Source organism: Cryptomeria japonica, chromosome 2 (assembly GCF_030272615.1).
Source record: "Cryptomeria japonica chromosome 2, Sugi_1.0, whole genome shotgun sequence".
Taxonomy (NCBI): domain Eukaryota; kingdom Viridiplantae; phylum Streptophyta; class Pinopsida; order Cupressales; family Cupressaceae; genus Cryptomeria; species Cryptomeria japonica.
Window position 1 is genome coordinate 565,531,572 of NC_081406.1, and position 27,882 is coordinate 565,559,453.

The window sequence follows — 27,882 nt, forward strand, 5'->3', positions numbered from 1 at the left end:
GAGTTCCAAGACTCACCAAGGCTCGGCGAGTCTTGAGCCAAGTGACCTTGGGCGAGTCCTAGGGGCCTGGACTTGGACTCGTCCGAGTCTTGGGCGAGTCCAAGGATTCTCAGATTCAGCTCGGACCCAATGAGTCCTTATGCCTAGACTCGGCCAGACTCAATTTTTTTTTTAATCTAAAAAGTTGACACAAATAGACATTTTTTGATGTTTCTCTCTAAATTTTTTTTTGGGAGGCATAGCCCCTGAACCCCCAATCTTGGCCCGTGGGGAAACACAAGTGCGTTTCCTCGCACCCCTTATATCGTTGGGTTTTTCTCACATCTAACACCTTGTGTGGATCATTGAGGCTATGGATCCTATCTTTAGTGATGAGGACCTTGATTAGATCGACCAAGCAAATAGAGAGGTAGAGGTTGTAGCCATGGCAAAGGAGGAGGTTAGAGTACAAGCAAACACAACCACAACTGATGTTGGTGAAGGTGGCATGGAGTCACAAACAAAGACTATGGCTGTTGAATCATCCAAGACCTACCTTAAATGCCTTCGTAGGAGGGATGCAAGCTCCTTTGATCCATAGACTTGTAGTTATTGTTTTGATATTTGTGTGGAACATTTGATGCCATGGATTTTATATTCCATGAGTTTTGTATACATTTGACAATATTTATATATCTAAGTATGTTATTTCCTTCAACTACAATTTGCCTTTATACTTATGTGATCGATGTATACTCATGTATGTGATCAAATCAACTTCTATTTGATGATGTTATTGTGCCTTTAAGGTTTATTAAATAAAGGGTGCATGAAACAAGTTTTAAATCTTTTAAAATCTCTAAATTTCTTGGTTTTTTCACTTTGCCGAGTCCTATCGAGTCGACACCGAGTTTTTTTCCCGAGTCCTGAGTCGAGTCACCCTTGCCAAGTCCATGCCGAGTTCGAGTCTCATTTCTATGGTCGAAAATTCAAGGACGAACATGTGTCCCATCAAATGTAATTTTATCATTGGTCAAGCAATGAATGCTTTGTAATGGGTGAACAAACCCTAATTAGGGTTTTTATCTTTCAATCTTGGCCATTGATAGTGAATCAATTTGAGCCACTCAATTGTAATGAGAGCACTACGTAAGGCTCCACTCTTTCATTTGTAAGGGTGAAGAGATAGTGAATAGTGAGTAGTTCATAGCAAATAGTTAGAGTAGAGTAGGAAGAGAAAGCAAAGATTGTTGCCAAGACATTGTTGTAAGAAGCATGTAAACTTCATTGAAGATATGGTGAAGTTTATATGTTGATTCAGTAATTTGCATGATCTCTACTTCTCGTTTGATTTTCATGTTGTTTAGATGAATGGAAGAACTTTGTGTATGATCAATGGTGAAACTCATACATCCATACTACTAACACCTTGCTGATTGTAAAGTGCCTTGCATAGTCAATTGGATCCATCTTAGCCAAGCTTAACTTCAATTGTTGCTCCATTGATATGCTTTGCCTTGAGGGTATCTATGCTTGTAGTGGTGATTTGAAAATCATCAAGCTATTCTTAGAAGATTGCCCTAGCCTTGTGGAGATGTTCGTTACATGTCAAAGCAAAGCTTAGTTGAGTTTCATTAAAGATTATCCATTGCTCTTGCATTCCTAGGAGTAGATTAGCTTTCTCAACCCTATCCTTTTTCCCTTTTTTTCAATCAAGTGAAATGCCACGTTCCAACGATATTCAAAGCATTCAAGCATTCAACTTAAGTACACCTTGTGATTCCAGCAATATCACATCAAACATCAGAGTCTATCCAAGAGCACGCCAAGACCTGACATTTGAGAACCTGGAGTCATCCCATTTGGTCACACAGCTTAGTATTTGGGGAATCTTTGTTCAAGAGAGGATAGAATACATAGTATTTTATTTTGTGTTGCATAGTGCATAAAAACACCATCAACAGTTGGCTCTTCTTGTATTACTACAACCTTCCTCTTCATCCGATTCTTTAACCATTCAGGTATTGATGACCTATCAACATCCTCATCCAACTCCTGAGATTCTTGAACCTCTCGCAATGCAGATATCATATCATCATTGATTTTCTCACTTGAAATCTCTACATTTGAACCTTCTACAATCACTTCATTTGGAATTGGCTCCGGCTACATCAGTTGATCGTCAACAAGAACCTCTACATTTGGAGATGGGTTTTCATTTCGGCTCTTCAGTCGAGTGGACTCTAATGATTCATTCAAACATTGTCCTTCCCATATCCTTGAATTCAACTATTTCCCTCCTTTAGGTTCATTGTCTGCAAAAGATGTTCTATTCTTATCCATGGAAGTGTTTACCTCTTGTACCGAAGAAGTGCTTGTAGACGATTGAGTTATGCTTGTTTTTTCTCTTTGATCTTGAAACTTTCAGCTATGTCTTTTCCTTTATAGCGACCTTCCCTTCCTTGTTTGCTTCTTTCTTCTTCAATGCTAGGATCATGTTGACTCTCAGTTGATTCATCATTAGAAGATTGCGAGTCCAAGTCTCCCATTAATTTGGACGTGAAGGAAACATTCTTTTCTTTCAATGTTGTAACTTGCTGATCTACCCACTAAAATTATGTACGCCAAGACTGGTCTATCAAATCATTCAAGTTTGTTACCTCAGGTGCATTCCAATCAATTTCAAGAAAGGGTTTTCCCCTTTTATTGTTCATAGTGGCGTTAAAAACACTTTCCATCATCCTCCACCTAATCCGTCACATGAAATACTTGACAAGCCGTGAGCACTTGAACTGACAATCTTGAATACATTTTCTTTCTTATGTCAAATCATCTCTAGCATTTTCCCAACAATCTTCAAGTTGTATCTTGTGCCTGTATTTCCTTTTGCTAATCCTCTTGATAGCATTGTAAGGATCAAAATTCACTCTTGATGAATAAGTGGTGAGAGACTATAAACGCAATTCCTCTTCTAATTTCTTCACTACTTGGATTGAAGGACATCTCAATTGAACTTCCAATAACCAATGGAAATCTTACTCCAGGCTTGTGCTGGTTATTTTGAATCTTATCATAAGTGGATAGCTGCCTTGCAACCTCTAGAAAAACCATCTCGTCTATCAGGAATCTTGGAAGCATTTAGGGTTTGGATGAAAATCCTTGCATTCGGATGTAGTTGAATGTTGGAAACTGAATATACCATGCACTACATTTCTTTACTACCTCTAGAAAAACCATCTCGTCTATCAGGAATCTTGGAAGTATTTAGGTTTTGGATGAAAATCCTTGCATTCGGATGGAGTTGAATGTTGGAAACTGAATATACCATTCACTACATTTCTTTACCAAGTCCTTAGCTTCTCGTGAAAGTCTTTGGTGAGTGCCCCCTTGCAAGGTTCTAAGTCTTGACAATATGCATGAAGAAAGCATCATTCACCCTTTTACATTGAGAGATGTTGTGAAGATGCAACTCAGGATAACAATCAAACACCTCCGCTTGCCCTTCCTCATTCCTGATTCGCGCAATGCATTTTCATCGCTTGTACATGTAGACCACATATGAACTCATGTAAAAATAGTGAGAACGCTTCAACTTCTTCAATTTCTTATCTATGTTGTCACTGATTATCTTGGCCTAGTTAATCATCTTTGCTCCGGTTGTAATCTCTTGAACGAAATAGAACATCCATGGCTCAAAACCGGCATCCCATGACTCTGTTCAACAGTGTAACAAGATCTCCATACTCCTCTTTGAAGTCCGATCTATGAAGTTTCTTAGGCATTCTTGAATGATGACCTCTTGACTTCTCCAATCAAGTTTTGTTGATGATTTCAAGACATTCCTGAAGTCTATCGTCACACATCTTTGATGCCTCCTCCTTGGTTTGTTAGACCATAGCATTATATACTGGGATATCAAATGCCATTGAAATAGCATCCTTTGTGAGGTAAGCTAACACCTTCTCATCCGGAGCTATTACTTGCCTTTTCTCGGAATTGTAATGCTTAGCACACTCTACTATCTGCTCACTACATTGCATTGCAAGGGGAAAGTTGGCTGCTTGCACCATCCTATTCTGTAACATTGTTTTGGCCACCTTTGAAGAATCAGGTCCGTACAATGGACCCTTGAATTTGTCCATGTCAAAGCATCCAATGTTAGTATCTCCAACTCTACTTCATCGTGAGAGGATCTTCGACTCTGAAAGTATGCCTCTAGAATCTTCCTTGATTTGTGTTTGTCTCAACATTTCTCTGGTCTTGGGGCTGGCATCTACACTTGAGAGAAAACTTGAATTACAATGAAGCATAGATTCATCAAATTTCAAAGTGTAAGGGTGAAGTTCAACAACAGATGCCAACACATGAAAGTTTGAACTTATGCATTTACAATTCAGATTTGGAGTATTATTCAAATTGATGCACAAATCAAAATTCAACTAATATTTCATCAAACAATAGGATTTTTAGCCATTAAAACTTTTATTCTTCTTCTATATTTCTCTTTAAAGTGCTTAAATAATCTCAGATTTTTACCCTTCTCAACTTGCAATAGCTTGAAATTTCTGAAAATTGTCTTTAAAGTCAGAATTTCTGGAAATGTTGTTCTTTTCAGATCTGGAGATATCTGATTTGTTTGTGATCAATGCTTGCAATCTTTATCGCCCTGTATTGTTGATCATCAAAACCCTTGCTCTCATCGATATTCGATTGAATTTATGCCTTGTGGCTGGAAATCACTTCCACAATCACCATTACTATTGCTGATGAAGTTCGATCCTCTCCTAATTCTCAGCTCTGCTCCTTATTTCTGAGTTGAATGCATTTGATTTGAATTGAAAATAATTGATCCCCACCTTGCTTTATATGCATTGAGGTGATGGTTAAAAGGAGGTTGGCCTTGGCAATGTTTTGCAAATTTTAATTAATTTGAAACATTTAAAGTGTTTATCACCTTCCTCAAGGTCGGCCATCAGCAAGTTTCATGCCAAATCAATCCCTACACGCCTTATACCATGAGGTAGCTAACTCACATAAGCAGTCACCCCTTCTTTTTTGGAAATTTTCATGACTTCATGCACAATTTGAGGTTTCATCAGCCCTCGTGTATGATTTCGGACTTCTGATGCCTTCATGTAGGATTTTGGGTTTTTGCCATGCTCATGCAAGAAGTTGGAAATGTGGCATGCTCATGTGGGATCTCGGACTTTTTATAATCATTTCCTCAACTTGCTTTGAAAATTTTGACCCTTAACTCAATGATTTTTGAAAAAATATAAGGCTTTCAATCAAATTTTTTTTTTCTTTTCTCTGTTTTTTTTTTTTTTTTGTGGGGGGGGGGGGTTTAAGTCATTCAAGCATGAAATTGGGTTTGGAGGCATGTTACACAACATTTTGGGATTTCCCTACCTCCATGTAAGATTTAGGGATTTCACCTTGTCATGTAAGATTGAGGGTTTTTGAGCACCTCATGTACAAAATCAGAGTTTCATGCTTGCCTGCATAAAAATGGGTTTTGCAAGCTATCATGTATGAAATCTGATTTTGAAGACTCTTATGCACAATTTCAGAATTAGAAGTTCATCCTTGCACAAAGTCATTGATTCGATTGTGCAAAACTTGCTTCAAGGTTAGCCTTTGAATCATTTTGCAATTTCCCTTGTTTGTCCACTTAAAATTACTTCAAGGTTAACATTGCACGCCATTGATGCCACGTCTCTCACCTTCTCACCTTAGCAACTTCGAAGATAGCACTACCCATGTAATATTTCAGGATTTCTCCCTATTCATGCACAAAATCGGGTCTTAGGAGTTCTCATGAACAAAATCGAGATTATGCAGTGCTCATGTATGGATGGCGGGTTTGTGTTGTGCTTGTAATGTCCCTACTAGTTAGAGATCACTGTCCTGCAAAACAGATTGTTAGAAATACAACAAATATACATATATAACTAATCTAACTTGCAATTTAACCTTAAAATACTTAATTAACACTAATCACAATTCTTATCTAATAAAAAGGATACGAATGCCATACAGAGATATGTCCTTAGGCGGCTGTGAAGCTCGCCTTCTTGGAACCCATCTTGGTTCCAAGCCATCCAGGAAATCGAAGGTGAATTCAATTCCTGTCTTGGATGTAATTTTTTACACCCAAGCCATCCAGGAAATCAAAGGTTAATTCGATTCCTGTCTTGGATGTAACTACTTACACCCAAGCCATCCAAGAAATCGAAGGTTAATTTGATTCCTGTCTTGGGTGTAATTTCTTACACCCAAGCCATCCAAGGAAGACCATATGTCAATTCCTTGCCTTGGATGATGCATCTCATCATCCAAGTCTACCAGAGGGGACCGGCCAAATCCGTCTCTTCTTGGATGAACTTTGTCAACCAAGCCATACATATATGCATATAGATATTCAGTATATACTGCCTACCAGGGATTATCATAATCCCTGAATTAGACTATTGGGATTTCCTCCCAATAGCCTCCATCATATAATCACATTAGTGCCATTTAATGATATACAACATTTCATAACCATTCAAATTCTCAATATCATTTGAATTATAATTCATATTATCCCTATTACTTAAATTATAATCTTGTGACATACAACATTATGCTAAAATTCTGTAACATACAATATTGTAATAATGATGACATAATTCTGTAACATTCATATTATAATAATCATGACATAATTCTATAACCTACACCTTATAATAATAATGACATAACTATCAAAAACTACTAGTATATTTATATGTGTGTGTGTGGCACACATATCCACACACATATACGTACCTGTGGCATCTCTGCTATCTTCTCCCTTTTCTCTTGCCTCTGCCTACGCATCCGTAGTTCCTATCTCCTTTGTATATTTCCCTTCTTGTATCATATTCAGTTCAATTATTGAAAACCATCCATTATATTCATAATAATATGTATATTTATAATTTATGTTTTTATAAATATATTTGATATTATGTCGAGTTTGTATGTATGTATATATATTATTATTTTCTGATTTGAATATAAATAAATTAATAAATTAAATTATATTATCAAATATTTATCTATTACCTATTATATTAATTATTAATACTACCATTGTCTACGCAGTAATTATTAGTCTATCTAGAGGTTGTAAGGCAGACAGATCTGACATGCGTCAGATCTGGTCTGCCACTATATATGATACTAAATATGGCTGTCATGCATATTGCAGTCTATTTAATAGTGTTTATATTAATATTCATATATTGCTATTACTATTAAATTCTGCATAAAAACATTGACCATCTTCATATATTAAGCATACGTAATAAGCACATCCCCATGCATACTACCGAGAACAAGGATGTTACTGCCTGTAACTTACGATGACTGCCAGAGTATATTTATTTCTCTTTTACTTTATATTCTCTCCGAATTTCTCCAAGTTTGTTCAAAACTCAGAAAAATAAACCATTACCTTTCCACCTTCCTTCCCTCCCATTTGGAAAAAATATTAATCCTCTTAAGTACCTTAGGAATTGGAATGGATGCACCCTTCCCTTCTATCCTTAGATCGCATCCCTTTGTTAAGGATTAGTCAAACTTGCTTAATGACATCTTTCCATGAACACTTGTTTATACAAATCATACGTTTTTATTCTTAATCGCTGCTGATTAGCGTTGTCTTTAAAGATCGTATTAATCACCATTCTTTAATCGGCCTTGATCATTATCTTGTTAGCAGTTGTCTAAAGGATTGATCATTTGGTAGCAAATCATTCTTATATACAAATCACACCCTTCTCTAATTGCTGGCACTTAACTATCCTTAATTGTGTCTTTTAGAGTATGTCCATTAGTCGAATACTCTATATCGCACCCCTTTGATATATTCTTGACAGATTTGTTTGAGTATTGGCTAAAGTTGATTGCTGCTTATTGCATTTCCTTTATCAAACATTGGTTACTCATCCCATAACAAATAGCCTTAGTACATTCTTCGTGATTATTACTATTTGTTATCTTTATTTGTGTCTAATTGATGCCTTTGTCATCTTTATCTTCATAGGCGATGAATAGACGATTTTAGTGGACATCGATATTATTATACTTGGTCTTGGTATTTCGCATGCTTGGATGGGAATCGTAGTCTTTGACTTGTCGTTGAGTAATTATTCATTTTTTCATATCACTCTACGTAGCTAATTGTATTTCCGGGTATGAAGATTATGTGTCAATATGATTAATGGTATGAATACCGTATTTGAAGATGACTGACAATGGTTGTGTTAATTGAGATGTATCGATAGTTTTCATCCAACTCTACTTTTACAACCCCGTCTTTTTAAGAGGCTTCTCGGAACCGAAGGATCATGTAATGTCCCTTTTGAAAGATAACCTTTCAAACTATCGTGCCTTATATTGGAAGCATATCGAAATAATAAGCTATATACAAATCGTACCATTCCATTCATTATCACTAATAAATATTAATTAAATAATAATATTTAATAAATAAATTTGAATAATTATTTGTTGATAATTATTTTATTAAATAATAATAATAATTGTTTTACTTAGGATATATATATATATATAACGATCAAGGGAGGGACATGACAGTGCTCACGCACAGTTTCATCATTTCACATGGTTTGACATTCGCAGTTCAAGTTGATTTTCATGCTTTCAAAACCCTCTTCTTCCATCTTATCCTTCTTTTTCCTATGAACTTGATGCAATCCCCTATGATGTATCAACCCTAAATGCATTTTAAAACTTCAGGGTGCCTCATTTAACGACCTTTCAACTTGGATTGACCTCATGCATTGGGTTTGAGTATGCTTAACACAACTCTGGCCCTATTACCAGCCAACCCTTACTTGTCTTACCACAACTTGGAAACTAATTGATTGCTATCGAGCCTGCAAACCTAAACCAATACCTAAGGCAAAAAATCGAGGAAGCAGAAGTGAAGGGGTCCCCATTTGCAATGGGACGATGTGTGAAAACGTCACAACATGAAGAAATTATGATTTCTTTCTAAATAGGTGTTGTTGATAGGGTGAATTCTTTTCACGTGGTCCCTAATTGCCTTGTATCTCTTTGCTCTCATGTGCTTTAGCACCTCTCTCATGTATTGATTGGTATATTGAAAGGATGGATTTCTTTCATTTATTGACGGGTATATCGAGAGGGTGAGCATATTGAGAGGTTTGATCTATTGGTCTCATGTTATATAGAAATGGAAACGTATTGGAGTTATAAGGAACCGATCCATCTCTATTTGACAACAAAAGTCATTTGTGTAATCATATCCACATTATACACAATGGCATGTTATTGTTGCAAATTAATGTCTATAACAAACAGGAAGCAAAGATAATATTAGAATGTTGGAATTAATACACGCCTATGTTTATATAGTTTTGTAATCAATACAAGAGGTTGTGGCATGAAATTAATAGGTTGGAAGATTAATTGCAAGAATATGCATCCAATGCCTTAGCAGAGAAGAAAGATGTTAACAATGATGTTCCTTCTTTAAGCAGTTCAATCTAGAAGGCAGGTAAAGACAAAAAGTCCTTGAAGAAAATTGTTAAGCCCCTTGTTGTGTCATAGAACAATCTTGCAGAAAAGAAGGATTTTGACACATTGTGGACAACAAGTGGTTCACATTTATCTTTATAGAAAGTCAGATCATTCAATGCATGCTGCAATGCACTTTTGGGCTACTCATGAATGCAATTAGCTTGATTTATCTATTTTTTATGTTACATGGTATAGGTCGTACACATTCCAACAAGTCATGGGCACAATCAGTTTGGGTTCTCTAGTTTTCACTCACAAAAAGTCACAGACAAAAGTTGAACAACCTTCTTTTGCAAATTTCATCACAGATAAGTAATGTTAAAAATAGTGGTGAAAAATTTCATAGCAAATGGGTGTGGTATTCTCTCAAAATGGGATATAGCATTCTAGACAGTTGACTCAATTTCAGAAAACAAACTAAGTCTTTACCAGGTCAATATCATGGTTCTTTAATAATTGTAGAAGGGAATAAATTATCACGTAGGCAAAACCTTTGCGGAACATTGGAGCTTCATATCAAGCAAATGAGGCACAATAAACAATTTGCTCAAACACAAACAGTGGTTTTACCACTACACCTATGGATTAAGGGGGGAAATGTAACACAAGTGTACATAATCCTAGGTGTAGTAGGATAATAGCTTATATTGCCTAGATTTACTAGACGATGAACTGAACTGTCATTTGCATATTATTAATTATGTACATTGTATGACATTTTGATCAATGCATGAATGGATGAAAAGTAAACTTTTCATTGAATATTTTTCTGGTCGTCTAATTCTGTCCATTTCATTTGTCAATCTTTTCTGCATTTCATTCTTGGGCCCTGACAAATGAAAAGAAAAGGGGTAGATTAGTTTAGAATAATACATTAGATACTGTATTGGAACCCAAGGCATCATTGGCAGATGCAGGAGACATATAATAGCATCTGGAAGTTTGTATTTTGGAGTGTATACAATAGAGATTAGCTAAATCAATCTCACAAAACTAGCATTTTGCTTGGCTATCACATAGCTATACCAGAATGGCTTATTAAATTGCTGTTAAGGTTACACTTGTATGGCTTATACTTATAGTAGTCATACTTCTAAAATCTTGGAGCTGCATCTGGCTATTGCAGCTCTCTTTCAATCACTCTTCCTCAGCACCATTTGTTTGTTCACTTGTTGGCACTGATTAGGGCTTGTTCAAGGAGCTGGTAGTCATCCTTACATAGGGTTATTGGCATCTTCAAACCTCACATTGTCACACAACCTTCAAACTCTAGGATTTGTGTTAGCTGTTCTTATTATTCATTTGGGACTTTTTAAAGGTTATTGCGATCAAAATTTATCTCTAACTTCCTTTCTTGTTTATTTTTCTAAATTAAAATTTAGAAGTAAAATCATCTGAGAAATCAAGATTGGAATCTTTGGATTTTTTTTTTTGATCGGTAAATGTTACTTCTATTAAGATTTCCAAAAGTTTACAATGTTGTCAAAATATCAACATATGTAGAAGGAAAGGAAAGAGAAGGGAGGGCTCTAAAGGCAGATAATCTATCAACCGAACGGGAGAGGGCCAGATCAATCAGAGGTGGCGCAGATCATTAGATAGGAGCATACAACATGTCGTCAAAATATCAACATATGTATTGTCCATATCCCCATTACGAATACTATAATAATCTACTGCAAAAAAGACCATCCCCCAAGTGTTCAAGCTGATTCCATCACCCATTGCCCAGACCTCCACCCTAGTCTACTGATAAGCATTTACATAGCAATACAATAACCAATTCCAAAGAAGCTTGTAGATTTCGTAACAAAATTAATAACCCAGGCCTGTACTATTCAGCAATGACTATTTCCTTGCCTTTACTGCTCAACGCCATGACATCTCCTGTCGCCTCCTCAGAAACATCTGCAGCATCCTTATGTTTTGTTGGGAAACCCATCCACAGTGTTCACCTCGCCGCCTTCTTCAAACTTCGTGGGCAACCTCTTTTTGGTCTCGATGATGAAGCCAGCACCAATCGTGATGACCTTGATTCACAGGGATCCCATTTCTCCAACTCCCGCCTGACATCATGTCTCTCCTGAGCCTTCAAATACTCCTTAATGCCATGCATCCCAATATGTGCAGAGGCCCGACAAACCTCCATGTTACGGTTTTCACTCCATATAAGATATGGGCGCATAGGAGGGCAAAATTCACTAACATGAAGCCAAGGACTGTAGGGACATACAAACCCCTTCCCATCTCTCGTCATCCTCATGAAACTTTCGAGCCCCCCACACCATTCTTCTCTAACACAGCTACTAACTATCCACCTCACATTCTCTTTATTCTCCAATTCGAGGCACCAAGCCACAAACATGGATGCAACGTCAGCATTGGTGCGATATTTGAAATGAGCCCTCAAGTATTCCTCGCGAAAAATAATCTTGACATGGGTTAAGAAATCCTTGTCATCAAACTTGAACACATTTGTCAACCTATCATCCGATATTTGACCTGGTATCTCTGGATTTTAACTTTTATATAAATCTGAAATTAACATTTTCTCTATAGGTTGCAAGTTCCTTTTTAGATGAGTGTAATTGGAATGCATACTATTTTACCCACTTAGTTAATTACAAGTGGTTTGTCAGCAAAAAGGTGGAGGAATTGGTCTACCGTCTTATGTCCATTTCAGAATGCACCTCTTAGCACGCAATTAACTTGACTAGTAGGAAGGATCAAGATTGTGTGGGGACGTAAGGGTAATCTTGATATGATGCTTTGGTCGGGCAATTTTTACTAGTTGATGTCAATAGACAGGTAAGAGATTTCTGTACATGGTGAAACTAGGTTTAGTGGAAGTGGCATTGTTGCTGTTACTGTTGCATCTAATTCTAATGAACCAAATGTTAATTTTGATGCTCTTGATGAAGATAAATATGATGATTTATTCATTGAGTGTACCTGTGTAATATGTGGTATGGCCACTGACTATTATCTTATTTTGAAGACGTAATAGAAACTATTTAATATATAATTTAGGATCAAGTTAAATTATTAGTAGTGTTCCATATTTAATTTTGTTTATCATATGCATATTATGGTTAATTTTACTTCTCTATATTTTACATATTTATGATATTAGTTTTTATACATTTGGAATGAATCTCTTGTACCTTAACCATATCCTTTTATCTTAGAGATTTAGCAAGAATCATCTAAAATATATAGTGATAGCATATGTTCAAAAAGGTTTAAGAGGGATCTATATATGGAGTGCTCCAGGAATAGATTGGGAAAATAAATTTGTCACATGCTTATTGATAGAATGACCTAGATCCAGATTCAATTGCATGTTATGCCACCCTGGAGCTCATGGAAAACCTAGAAGGAAACCCAAAGCAGAACAAAAGAATTCCCTCCTGACAACCCTAAAAAGTTCGTGCAGAACTCCACAAAAGTTGGAAACCCTAATTCTCCTTTCCAAATAGCCTATGGGTCTCTGGAATAGGCCAATGGACCACTGAATGCATCATCACTGAGAAGGGGACATTACAAGTGAGTAGTCAAGAGCCGTACCATACCCATAACGAGGAACGCTAAGACTTAATTCTAATGGAGTGAACTTTTAATTAATGGTGGTATGGGCAACATGTTTACCAGATATTATATAGGATATAATCGTGAGTTGCAGTTGGAATGTTCCTTTGAAGTAGTTTTTTTATCTAAAGATTTTAGATTTTCAGTTACATATAATATCATGTATCTTGATATTACTGTTTAATGTTTTTATAATATTTTTGAATTTTTTCTCTAAACTTGAGCTGTTGTATTAACTTTAATTCAAGTGTATTGGATGGTGCTGTTTCTAAATACTCCACTTATTTTAGGATATATCTAGGTAGTTTTTTGCTTCAATACATTCTTGTATGGAATTCCAACAATTCATAAGATGTCAATGTTTTTTGGCTATTTAAATAGAAATATGCACAAGAAAGAATAAAGCAGAGAGGGTTCCCATTTTTTACTTCTTTTTTGTCTTTACTTTGGCTATATCCATACTTTTCTTATGCGAGTTATTTCTAGGTGGCTGCTGGAGGTACACACTCTGTAGTGCTTACACATAATGGACATGTCTGGACATGGGGTCAACCATGGCCTCCTGGTGACATGTAAGTTTTTCCCAAAGTCTTTTCTTCCCTGTTCAATATTAATGTGTGTATACTATAGATCAGTGAGCCTTTTATTTAATGTTCAATTTTTATCATGTGTATTTTTAGCTATAGCTTTAACACTTGATATGTCATTGCTTTTTTAATTTGAATCAAGTAGAGTAAGATCCAAATTTACAGCAAACTTTGGTTTGACCAGAAAACAGATTTCCACTCCTGTGCGGGTACAAGGTTTGGAGAATGTGCAGCTGATTGCAGTTGGTGCTTTTCACAATCTTGCACTTCTAGAGGAAGGGGAAGTTTGGGCTTGGGGAAACAATGAATATGGACAACTTGGGACGGGAAATACTCAGCCAAGATCACAGCCTGTTCCTGTTCAAGGACTTTCTGATCTTATAGTGGTTAGCACCACATGAAGAAACCTTTTCTTATTATTTGCTTTTTCAAATGTCTATAAATCTGTTAAATGAATCTGAAATGTATTTAATCAAAGCATATGATTTTTTAATGCAAGGTTTCTGATTTGGAGCTGGTGGAGCTCAGAGCTCAAACAGTAGCTCATGCTAATTTAGAGAGAAATAAAAATATTTCATGATCAAACCATACATGCTACATATAAATGAAGCAGGACTCATAATGGTGAACTTGTTATGATATTATATTATTATGATACATCTAGATCACAAAACATCTCTTTCATCAATTCTCTGATAGAATCAGTAGTTCAACATACATTTTTCCATGGACATGTTGACCTGTTTGTTTTCCCATATTTGTTTTTCTCTATCTCATACATGTGGAATTAAGATCAACCTTTACTTATGATCTGAGAATGAAACAAACTTAGACAAATATCCCCTGACATGTCCCTGATGAACTATTCTTATTTGCTTCTTTACCAAATTTAGATCAGAGTTTCAAATTTGATAACAATTTTGCTTTCGAAGATTTTGTTTTTCCCCTTTAGTTGATTGCTTTCAAATGAATAAAAAATAGGGAGACATATTGTTTTTCTTGTGTGTCCAAAATGCAGATTTGCCCTAGCAAATATATTCAAATCACTATCATGTGAACAGTGGAATGGCTTCTTCCATAAGGGCTATTGGATGGTGTTACCCTAAGCCAAAGATTTATTCTATTTTTGAGTATATTGGATAGTAGAGCATCTTGGCTCACAAACCTCTTGCGTTGTGTAATCTGAGATCTCTTTTATTCTGCATATTATTGTTATAATTTGGAATATATCTGCTAGTATAGATGTTAGAGCTTAACATAATCTTTCCTTGGTTGATGACCTCTAGCATCTGACACCAAATATAGTCATTCTACCAAATGGATCTGTAATACAGTGGAATATTTGGAAGTGGGGATCCCCTGGAACTAAGTCAATTTGATATTTTAGCGTTTAGTGTTCTGGAACACCTTTTTGGATCTTTATTGACATCTTCATATTGCTGTAGTAGTTCCTCGAGTTGCTGTTGTTGTGGCATGGTGCTAGTTCATGCTTATTTTGCTGCTTATGTGTGTCTAGGCAAACCATGCACAACACAAATTTTTGTGTGTGGGACACAAGCTTGCAGCATTGCTTGGTTGATACCAAAATGATTTTGGTTTTGGATGGATTTTGGAATCTTGATAATGCCTTTATTGACCTTGATGGTCCAAATTTGTTGACATCTTTTGTTGGTTCAAAGCTTAATGCAGATTGCACAATTAAGGATTGTCACACACAGTATTTAAAGTTGCTATGGGTAGCACCACCATTTTTATCCTCTTGATTTCTCTTGCCTTTCTTTGATGTTTAATTTTTTAAAGCATAAATAAAAAATTCTCAGAGGACTTGAGAAACTTGTGAGAAACTCACCATGAGCTTGGAGAATTGGAATGTTGAGTCTGTGGTGCAGGGTCGCTAGATGCGGTAGACAATGGATGCACCAAAAGTGTGGAATTTTAGCCTTTAAACCCATTTCCCTAGAAAATTTTTCTCACTACATTTGCAAACTTGTTTGAGCAAATAAACAAGTCGAAGATGATTCAAGGAGCTAAATTTTGCAATTTTTTGAGTTCCAAGTCAGCTTTTTTAAATCAAAATTTAACTAGAATGTTATTTCATTCCTAAATGTCACATTTACATGTTTAAGCATGTTTGGAAATCATTCAATTCAGTTTCTATGCCATTTAACACTAGTTTTATTTTATTTTTTAAACGAAAATATCTTTGTTTTACTAGGTTATGGTATATCAATTTATGCTTAGGTACTGATATTGGTTCTGGATTGGGTTTCGGTTAGCTGGTTTGGTCAATTTTTTGTTGTTGTTTTGTGTTTGTTTTGGGTTCATTCGTGTATATATTTAACTTTTTAAACCTTAAAAGGTCTTTCTTTAATAAATAAATAAATAATTTTACTCGCAAAAGTGTTATAATATTATTAAGTAAAGCTAAAACTAATTTAATTAAAATTGATTGAACTTTTATTATCTGAAAAAAGTACCAAATATAGGTTCGAAACAAAAAGCCAATTTTACTAAAGATTGAACAAAAGAAATTTGAACAGTGAAAAAAGTAGTTTACAAAGATATTTCTAGGCATGTATTAGCCTAGGAAGGATACCTAGAAATGGATTAATGGGAGACTTTAACAATAACAGGAGCCTTAAACCATTGTGAAATAATTTCTACATAATGTAATCCAATGCCATTTAGCTTGATCAATACTATCCTTCATGATTTTGGGAGGGAAGTTGGGCAAAAGTAGTGGTGCAATCTTGAAAGCAAGATAGAATGACTAGGACATCTAGTTTTGCAGCATGGCTATCACACCATAGATAGATCTTTGACAAATTCAAATGGAATAATTAAAAAAAATTCACAGCTTTTGATGGATTCGCATAAAAACAGTCCCTTTCAGAACCCCCAACCAAACTGACTCAGAATCTGAACTTGGTAATGCTGCCCACTGTCCAGTCGTGAAACAAACAGGTAAAAAACAGTTTAGCTTGATCAACACGATCCTTCATGATTTTGGGAGGGAAGTTGAGCAAAAGTAGCGGCACAATCTTGGAAGCAAGATAGAATGACAAGGACATCTAGTTTTGCAGCATGGCTGCCCCGCCATGGATGGATCTTTGACAAACCACATGGAATTAAAAAAAATTCACGGGTTCTTGACAGATTCACACAAAAACGGTCCCTTCTCAGAACCCTCTACCAAACTGACTCAGAATCTGAACTTGGTAATGCTGCCCAGTTGTGGAACAAACAGGGAAAAAAACAGTTTGCAAACATACCAATATTCAATGCTTAAATAGGCAAGTATTTGTGCGGGGTAGTGGGAGTTCTAAGACTCGCGCCAGAGTGGGAGGACCTTATTTGCTACCGTTGTCCTTATTGGATAGCGTTGTGATTGCTGATATATGCATCTAGGAGTTGAGAGTTATAGGTGGGACACATCTGTCTGTGAGCGATTAAAGTGTTTTTTTTAGACCTTAATAATCCCAGTGAAGTAGGCAGCGGCTTTGTATAGGTCAGAAATAATTTTTATTATTTTATCAATATTTGGTGTAGCAGCAACTTCATGCAATTCTGGAAGGTTTGAGGAAGTAATTTTTTCTGATACTGTTCCATATATTCAAGTGTCTAATAAAATCTGTTGGTTTAAAATTTTGTACACCTAGAAAGATGTGCAAAATTGTGGTTTCGGCCACAGTGTGTGAGTATAAAACTCTCCTAATTTAGAGAAGGCTCCCCCTTTGCTTTCAACTTTAACAATTCAAAAATAAATTCTAACTCTAAATTTATTCTAATTTTGGGTGAAACTCTGTCTTGTACTCTTTTCAGAAAAAGACACTTATTCTTTTCTCTTCTTTCAGAAAAGAATCATAGCTGAAAGCACAAATGATTAATTAAGTAAACTAATTAAAGAAGCAAAGTTTCCATAAAGGCACAAAGTCCTCCATTGCTTCTCCGGGATTGGAAAACAGAAAGAAAGCTCAAAGTCTTCAACTATCTACTCTCCTATCAACCTTTTTAGATGATTTTCTGGTAACCAAGCACAGTATGTAGCAGCTCAAAGTCTAACTACATGATGCACCTCTTATGCACAAACATAGAAAATAAAAGCAACACAAAGTTTGTAAGTTACCACCTTTGCTTGAGCGTCCTACAATAGTTTCAAATGTGACAAGCAGCTCAAAGTCTACAATATCAAATCTTAAAACCAATCTAAAACTCCAAACACAATGAGAAGCTCAAAGTCTGCAAGATTGAACTTGAATCCCTATTGTATAACACCTCAAAACTCACAGTCAATCTCCAGAAAATGTCGTCACATAACACCTTGAATCAACACAAAGTTTCAAAGCAATTTGCCTCTTTTAATTGACTGCAATCTGATTTACAACTAAGCTCAAAGTCTTAGAGTATACATACAAACTGGTAGAGTCTTGTTGCATTGCCAAAAGATATCGATTTCAATAAACCCCCTCAAGTATTTATAGGAGAGGAGCCTTGAGAAAAAGGTGGGAGGATCCCAACTAACTTGAGAAATTCTCTCAACCACCATGAACTAATTCCAACTACAGTCCTAATTTAACTCAACTTGTAGCTGCTTTACATGTAATTACATTTTCCAAAAATGCGAGTGAGTGACACTTGCAATTACAAAACTTGTTTTTACATGTAACTTGTCAAAACAAAATTACAAATGCATAATTGAAACTATTCTATGTGTCCAAAGACACAATTCTGTTGGTGGCAATATTGTACACGAATAAAACTAGTTAATTAAGTTGTAATTGTCTTTGTTAGTCGGTAACCGAGGGATGGTAGTTACGGTGCGGCGGTTGGCACTCGCACCCCCTCGGTACCTTTATATACTTCCGAATGTAACTTGTGAGACACGATTATGAATGGAATAACATCTCTTATATTTGACCTAATATCTATGGCATTATTATTCTGCATACGTGCTTTATCTGTGTACTTTAAGTTATTCACCCGAGAGGGCAAACATTTGGCGCCGTTGCCTAGACATACTCGGGAACGGAAGACGCTGATGGGGCACAAACACGATGGGCCTACCCGTTGGTGAGATAAACCCAGAGGTGGACGACGCGCAAACAGAGCTCTACAGCGGAGAAGACACTGCGACGAGGGAATTTTCAATCCTGCTCTAGGTAGCCATCGAGACCTACGTCCGACGAGAGGCCACGGAGGCTGAAATCCTACCAAGTGCCATGTGGACAGCATTGGAGGTTAGCCCAACAGTAAATTGGTTGATGAACCACCCTGCCGGTTGATGAACCACCTTCCCCGGTTGCTTGCACAGGCATCGCTGGCACAACAAGCTCGCCTGGAGGAGATAGCTCGGGAAGAGCGATGCCAACAAATCCTCCAACAATACGAAGAAAGCAGTCGTCGGGAAGCGGAGCGGGATGGCACGAGGCCAGGAAGGAATTGAACACTGAATCCCATAGGGATAAAGGAACATTCTATATTCAAATAAAGGTGTCGTAATATTGACACAAGTTGTATCTGATGAAATGAATTAATAAAGGAGTGTTCTAGTTTTATGTGTTGTTATCTATGGAAATGTACGACAATTAATGCCCAACTTATTAAACAAAGATAGGAATAAGAACGTAGACGGAGGCCGAGGCAACTTGATTTTGGAGCAACAATTAGAACGTAGACGGAGGCCGAGGCAACTTGCTGAAGGACGACTTGTCGAGGGGTTGCCCGAAGGGAACCAAGGAGGTGTCACGGAGGGTGCAGAAGCCGAGGGAAATTTCTACGCGTCGCCAGAACACCAGAGGGTGAGAAGCCACGAAGAGTTTCTAGAAGAAACAAGGTTACGGAGGAATCTAGTCAAAGAGACCCGGGGTCAGTTCAAAAACTTATCCCTTACGCCAGGAAGTGAGGATCACCAAAGTGAGTCAGTAGTGGGCGTGGGTGAGAACGAAGGGGAGGAAGACCGTACGACTGTAGGTGCGACACACGGCAAGCAAAACACAGTACCCCCAGTCACCCACGCCAGACACACCGGTGTCGGAGGGAGCTGCACAGGGGCACAAACACAGCCACAGCCACCTCCGGGGAGACGACCCCCATCAATAGCGAGTAAACAGAAACTGCCGAAGTTCAATAACGATGGGAAGGAAGATCCCATCCGCCATTGCCTCACGTGCGAAACCATATGGTCAGCGAACAGTGTTACCGACCAAGACGAATGGGTAACACAATTCCCAACAATCTTAAGGGGAGTAGCCATAGACTGGTACTCAGATATGGATAAGGCCAAAGTCGGCACATGGCCTGACCTGAAGGAGTTCGGGATAGAGTTCCGCCTCCTGAGAGATGACAACAAAATAGTTGCCAAAATCTATTGCACAAAGCAGAACAAGAACGAGACTGTCCGAGCCTATAGTTGGCGACTGAAGGAACTGTTGGGGAAGATGGAGAGTCAACCAGCGGATGGGTTGAAAAAGAGATGGTTCGTGGAGGGATTGAAACACTCCCTCCGGAAGAAGATGAAAATTGTTCCACCGACATCGTACGAAGACGCATACAATAGAGCGATGGATCTCGAGAGCGAGACCGAGACATTGAAGAAAAAAAGAAGAAGGATAGCTCGTCCGAGGATGATGACTCTTCCGAGGGAAGTAGCAGCGATGGCGAGGCTGGCAAAAAGGTGCAAGCGCTCCAGAAAGACATGGAGCGAATGAGGAGGGAATTCAAAACAATGAGAAGCACTGGTCGGACCAAAGGGGACATATGGTGCACTGAGTGCAAAGAGGAGGGACATACAAAGGGTACCTGCCTGGAGAAGGCATTTTGCGAGATTTGCCAAGTGATGGGACACTCCACCAAGGAGTGCCCATACAACATGAAGACCCGAAGTACGCAAATGAACCAGGTGCTATTCACGGAGCAGGCCACAACATCCGCACTAGCGGGTAGGGGCCAACAAACTAACACAACGACATCATCTGGAGGATACCGGGATAACAGACGTGGCGGCGGAAGGAATAATAACAATAACAGTAACAGAAACCGTATCCAGTATGACGCCAAGGGCCGGCCAATGATCCAGTGTAGGGCCTGTAATCAGTAGGGGCACTTCGCCCGTGATTGCACGAAGGAAGCCACCCCTTAGCACCTCTATCGATGGTGTGGGCTAAGTGACCATGAGGACGCAAATTGCCCAAAGTCAGGGGTTAATCTCCTCAACATTGAGAAGACTCAGAAGACCGGTGAGAAAGAAGTGTAAAGCGGAAAATCGATCGAACCCTAGTCGTTCTCCCCTCCCCAACTCCGAGGAGAGAGAAGGGAGAGTCTCTAGGGTTGATGGTTTTCACTTGGGAGACTTTACATTCAAAAGAGGGGTTGAAACCCACAAGATCCAATCCCACACAATGCAAGATTGGATGCTAAATGAGTTTCAAGGGTTGTGATAGCAAGGATACCCTCTTTTGTAAAGAATGTAGATGGAAAGATTGAACTAGGAATGCATAGAAAGTGAGAAAGATTCGCTTATAAACTGAGTTAGGGATATAGGATGAAGCTGCGGACTTGGAATTAGCAGTAAAATGTCGAGACGGCGCTGTCCTGCAAATTTGAGCAAAAGTTGACGGGACGATGGCGCCTGGCGTGCACACGGTCCTCCGAAAAATCCGCGAAATGAAGGGGGATCTGTTCGTCTCTGCACAAGGATTCCAGATCTTCAATTTCAGCCGCGTACCTGCAACCTACACACAGAAAAGCGAAGACGATTGGGGGGTTAGGGATTAGGGGTTTGCCCTTAGGTCAAACCCCGGTTTTGGAATTAACCAAGAAATGAAAAATGCTGTAAATGTAATGTAAAACAAGTACTAATACCTTGTTGTAAGGATGTTTGTATCCTTATATGCGAAGGTATAGATGTTGTTGTTTGTTGTATGTTGTATGTTGTAGCATGTAATGTGTTGTAAGTGATCTCCTCTTCAATGGTTGAATCCTTGTCTTGAATGCAACACTTAGCCTTGAATGGAGACTTAGAATGATCAATTGCTTGAAGGAATGCTTGAATGTTTGAATATCGTTTTCACCTTTTTTCATCCTCCCCAAAATGAGAGAGGAAAAGTAGTTTATATACTTGCCGATTAGGGTTAAAAGACTGATTTTCCCGACCTTAGGCCGACCAGGAAATGTTATTTTCCAATTTGCAAACAAAAAGGCCCGAAGTCCCATAGGAGACCGGGCCCAAAATAGGGCCAGAGACCAGGGCGCTGGGCGCCCTGGTCCTGAAGGACCAGGGCGCTGGGCGCTCTGGTCCCACCTCCTGGGACAGCAGGGTGCAAGGAGGATCAGGCCAGGGTGCTGGAAAAATGCAGTTTTTGGTGTCATGAACAAGTTTCGGGGTCTCCATTCAGGTTTAGTGTTGCGTCGCCATCGTGAAGACCCAAATGCAGTCGAAATTGCAAGTGTCGCAATTTTAGGACGCTACATTTAGCCCCCACTTTAGCGGGAGTATAAGCGTACGCTCATACTTCCGGTAAAGTACAAGGAAACAACATTGAAAAACTTTCACCACGTCAAGGAGGCAAGATACACCAAGCCCCCAGTGGACTAAGGATCTTACGACTTCGATTGACAAGGTAAAAGGGAAGATCACGAGGGAGAACCATGACTGTCAGTAGCAAGGTTCCCTCACTATGAGTCATGCAAGAAAGATATCAAAAATTTTCAAGGCAAAGCTAAATTTGTCAAGAAATTTTCAAGTATCTTGAAAAGATATGAACGGGATGTATGCCCCCCCTACGTTAAAGCGATCGCACACGCCTCACCGGGGGTGATTGCTTTAAGGTAGTGATACATATAAGAAAAAAAAAAAGGGAAAGGAGCACGTTATCACAAGGATTTAGCCCCCAAGTGTGAGATAAGCCCAAGGATAATAGACACAGAACACAAAGCACAAGGTGACTTCGCTTTCCTCGGGGTCAGTATGCTGTATGATAATTCATGTATATCATATGTATGTATGCATAATTGTTCTTCATTCCCCAATCAAGGAAGGTCACCTAGAAGAAGGGAACACGTGTCTTCTGAGTCAACATGAGAGAGATCGAGAGATCTCAATGCTTTGCATCGTCCTCAAGTAGACAACACTAAGGACAACAAATAGAAGAATGAGAATAACACATAGAAGAAGTAACAAAAGAGAGGGGGAGAGAATCTGCTATGCTAATGAAACTAGTCTAGCACGTCATCTACCCCCCGATCTTGCTGATCAATGTTTCGGGAAGGTAGGGAACACGCTAGAGGAGGAACATCCAACACAGCAGATGGAGCTATCACAAGATCCAAACAAGGGCTATGTTCATATCCCAAGCCACGGTGTTCTTGTCTAGGAGCTAGGATAAGTGCTTTAGAAAATTCGTTAGATAAATGGTTATCAATATCAACGAGTTCATATTCACTATCAGAATGAACAGGAGAAGTAGCATTTGCATCATGAATAACATTTTCATCTATATCATCATCAAGATTTATAAAAATAGGATCTTTAACTCGCACACGATCAAGACCATCATGCATCTTATGTTTAGGAGATTTCGGCTCAATCGTCGGCTGAGGAGAAAATGGAATAATGCTTGTTGAAGGTGTTTTTGGGGATTGCAAAGTTTGAGCTCTAAGACGACGCTTTCGCCGGCGTTCACGTGCAGAACGATTTCTTCTAGTCTTAGTAGGAAGTTGAGAAGATTGAGGAGGAGGAATGTTCTCATCCTTATCACTTGGGTGTTTAGGTTGTGGTCTCTTAGGTTGAATAATAGGAGAAGAGGAAGGTCTCTTCTCTCCATAAGAGGAAGGAGGAGGAACTGCTCCATATAAAGGAGGAATTTTTGGTTTAGGAAGGAGACCAAGTCCATCATGACGAGGAGGTATAGGTCTACTCTTAGGAAGTTTATTAGATATAGGCATAGTCACATCCATAGGAATGGGTTGGGAATCTTCTTGAGGAAAGACATTAGTTTTATCTTTCAAAGGAAGAACTTCCTTCTCAAGAATGATAGGAATGTCAAGTTTGGGTGTTCTAGGTTCACTTAGAGATAGGATTATGTCTTTTTTCCACTTTTGATAAGATTTGAAAAGATGATCACTTCGCGGAGGAAGAGATTGGAATTGTTTAGGCCAAAAATAATCAATAGGAACGCTAGAAGTTCTTTCAGCTGGTTTAAAGAGACTATGATTGACAGTAACAACTTCACCATTATGGGGAAATTTCAGACACTTGTGAATAGGAGAAGCAATAGCTTTCATGGAAGATAGCCAAGGATAGCCTAGCTTCACACGAAATTGTTCGGATGATGGAATAATAGCAAAGTCCACATCAAGGGATTTGTTATGGACCTCAATAGGTAATGTAATAGAACCAATTGCAGGAGAAGAAAATGCATCAAATAGTTTCACAACCACATTTGTTTCATTATAGATCACTTGATTCAATTGCAAAGTAAAAAGAAATTCTTCAGTAATGATATTAACCATGCACGAAGGATCAATAAGCACTCCACGACAAGGTGTGTTCTTGACTTTTGCAACTATATATAAAGGACCATCAGGTGCCCTGATAGTTTCACTAGAATCAAAGGTGATGGAAAGTTCTTTAGGGATTTTCTGCTGCTCTACAAAGTTAATCACATTTGGAGTCATGGACACAAGATCATCAGGTGAGACAGAGGAATCAGTAGTTTCAATCGCACTAGAGGTATGAGAAGGCAATGGATCAGTAAAAATCTGAAGATTTTGGTTAGGAGGAGCTACAGATGTGTTGCCTTTATTATTCACACCAAAAACAGAGATAGTATTATTATCAATCAAATCTTGAATTTTACCCTTTAAAGCAAAACATTTTTCAGTATCATGCCCAGGTTGACGATGAAATTGACAAAAAGATTTGTTATCAAAATAAGGTGAAGTAATCTTTGCAGGATCAATTTGCCTTATAGGAGGAAGAGTAAGCACATTTTGTTCCAATAACTTATTCATAATACTATGCAATGATTCATTCAAAGGAGTAAACTTTCTTTCTTTCTTGAAAAACTTAGAAATAGGAGACACACCTGATGCTGCATTCACATTGTTGTTGATGATGTTTTCATTGAATTTAATGGACTCTCTGTTCGGTTTAAACTTCCCAAATGGTTGTTGACTACTATCACCCTTATCACTCGGAGTCATAGGATGTGATTGTTCCATTTGACTCACAGTCAGTTGATAATTGTGAAGAGTTGCGCACAACTGTTGGAAAGAAGTAAACTCAGAAAACAGGAGTTTTTCTCTAATGTCTTTTTGTAAATTAGAAATAAAGATTCTTTGAATATCATTGTCAGGCACTGGAAAAGAAATTTGAGCATACAAATGCTTATATCTACCAATGAAATCAGTCACTTTTTCTTTAACACCTTGTTTACAATGCATTAAATCAACCAAAGTAACTTTAGGACTTATATTGTTTTGAAATTGTTGAATGAAAGCATTTGCAAGTTGTTCGAAAGAAGTAATAGAATAGGAAGGCAACGAGCAATACCATTGTAGGGCTTTGTCTCTTAATGTTCTAGTAAACAATTTTGCAAGCAACCTTTGGTCATAAGCAAAATCAGTACATATTGTTTGAAAGGTCTTAACATGTGTTAGAGGATCACCCTTACCATTAAAAAGCTCCAAATGCGGAATTTCAACATGTTTAGGGGGAATAGCTCGGACAATGTCAAGAGAAAGTGGGCTCGCAACATCAAATGTGGGCACACTAAACTTAGATTGATTCATAGAGGCAATTTGTTGCTGTAAAGAAGAGACGGTTTGTGCAAGGTTGTTAATGGTCGCTTCAGTCGAAGAATTCATATTAGATGTGTTAGATTGAGATGGAGGTGTTATGTTATTGAAAGAAGGTAAAGAGTAAGGTGGTGGGACACTATGATAGTTAGTCATAGGAGATGATTGGATAGGAGGAACACTACAAGGAGGAATGGAAGGGTTAAATGAATTGCCCCCTTGCGTCATGTTCATTTGTGGAGATATAATAGGCACACTCATTGAAGGAATGAATGAAGAAGTCGGATTGAATGAAGGAAGAGGGTTGATTGAAGAAGAGGGATTGCCCCCATGATTAGTGATCATAGGAGGAATGCCTTGTATTGAAGTAGTCATTATGTTTGATGTAAAAGTAGGTATACTAGCAATAGGAGTCGTCAAAGGAATAGAATGATTGTCTTGAGTAGGAGGTTGTGTATAACCTAAGGTTTCGGCACAACTTTTCATAGGCATCACATTTGAACCCACGATGTGTGCAATACCACGCAAAATATCAATTCCATTCTTATCACTTTGAAGCATACGTTTTAGACCCTCAATTAAAGGAAGAGCTTGACTATCAAGGTATTCTTGAGACATCCACTGTCGAAAATCATCAAATTGGTTATCCAATTTGGAAAGTTGTTCTACAGAAACCTCATGGAGAGCTTCTTCATCGTTAAGAGGATTAGAGGAATTACCCATGTCCTCGTTAAAAAGACCATTCAAATTAGGTTCCATCTCCTCAGTAATTAAACCTTGGAAGGACTTAATTCTAAGGCTTCGTCTAACGGGAATAGTGTAAGTAGGGCTTATTGTTGTAAAACTCATGCACTAAAGAAAGAGAGAAGATTTTGATTTTTAGAGGTAGCAAATTTCAGTAAAACCAGCCAATCTTCTAGATTTAAGCTGTTAAATACAATCAGAACAATCTCCCGAAATTTCGGAAAAAATGTCCGGGACCGTGGCGCTCGGAGTGCACACGGTCCTCGCAACTTTTTTCGAAATTTGCAGGGATGAAAGTTATGATGATTTTGCAGCTAACCTGAAAAAATTGAGTGATTTTACGATCCGTAGATAGGCCAAATTAAAGTTGCAATCTCAAAATTGAACCCTACCAAGATTGTCGAAAAATGCAAAAATTTGAATTTTGAAAAAGAGAGGGAAACTGAAATTTTGAATTTTATGATTTTAGAGGGAATACCAAAAGCAATGCAAGTTTTGAAATTTGAAAGTTGACTCAATTTCACGCAAAATTCAATTTTGAAAGCGGAAACCAAAGTTGTTGTGATTAAGCACTTAATTTCAAAAGTCACAAATTGCAAAAATTTGAATAAATCACTGAAATTTCGAATGAATGCTAACACACTTTTCAGATTTAGGACTGTAAGAAACACAATTTTGACACAAATTTCAATTTCAACAATTTTTGAATGATTAGAAGCCTCAATCCAAGCAATCGCTAGACCAACTTTGACTGTAATTTTGAAGGTGTTAAAATTGATAAAATCAGTCAAAATTCTGGATTTTAGCAGAAAAATACAGTAAGATCTAGCTCTCGAAATTTCGGAAAAAATGTCTGGGACGATGGCGCCCGGAGTGCACACGGTCCTCGCAACTTTTTTCCAAATTTTCAGGGATGAAAGATATTGTGATTTTATTGCGGACTCCAAAGTTACAGTTGATTTGGAGATGTTTTGATCAGTGAAATTGTCGGACAAAGGTTGAATCAAGAGGGTTTCAAAAATTAGGGTTTTGACACTTAACCACTTAATTTTCAAAATTAAAGCACAAATATGAATTGATAATTTGTAATAGAAGGGCAGATCTGAAACAAGCATTAACAATTAAACATTTCACAAGTTTAATTACTTAAAAAGAAAATTTAGGGTTTTTATGCAATTAACCTCTAAAATTTTGCAAAAGATCAAACATGGAAATGTAATCAAGGAATCCAATTTTCAGATCTAACTATGAATAATCAAAAAGGATGTTCACGTCGGGTTCACCAAAATGTAAAGCGGAAAATCGATCGAACCCTAGTCGTTCTCCCCTCCCCAACTCCGAGGAGAGAGAAGGGAGAGTCTCTAGGGTTGGTGGTTTTCACTTGGGAGACTTTACATTCAAAAGAGGGGTTGAAACCCACAAGATCCAATCCCACACAATGCAAGATTGGATGCTAAATGAGTTTCAAGGGTTGTGATAGCAAGGATACCCTCTTTTGTAAAGAATGTAGATGGAAAGATTGAACTAGGAATGCATAGAAAGTGAGAAAGATTCGCTTATAAACTGAGTTAGGGATATAGGATGAAGCTGCGGA

At 37.8% G+C, this 27,882-nt stretch overlaps 1 protein-coding gene across 1 annotated transcript in view; it reads left to right on the plus strand.

Annotated features, from left to right (window-relative positions):
• Nucleotides 1–27,882, plus strand: part of LOC131041533 (ultraviolet-B receptor UVR8) — a 191,902-nt gene that overhangs the window by 73,037 nt on the left and 90,983 nt on the right. Inside the window, exons 6-7 of the mRNA XM_057974660.2 lie at nucleotides 13,648–13,733; nucleotides 13,933–14,134. Of these exons, the coding sequence (XP_057830643.1) occupies nucleotides 13,648–13,733; nucleotides 13,933–14,134 (288 nt within the window). The remainder of the gene's footprint in view (nucleotides 1–13,647; nucleotides 13,734–13,932; nucleotides 14,135–27,882) is intronic.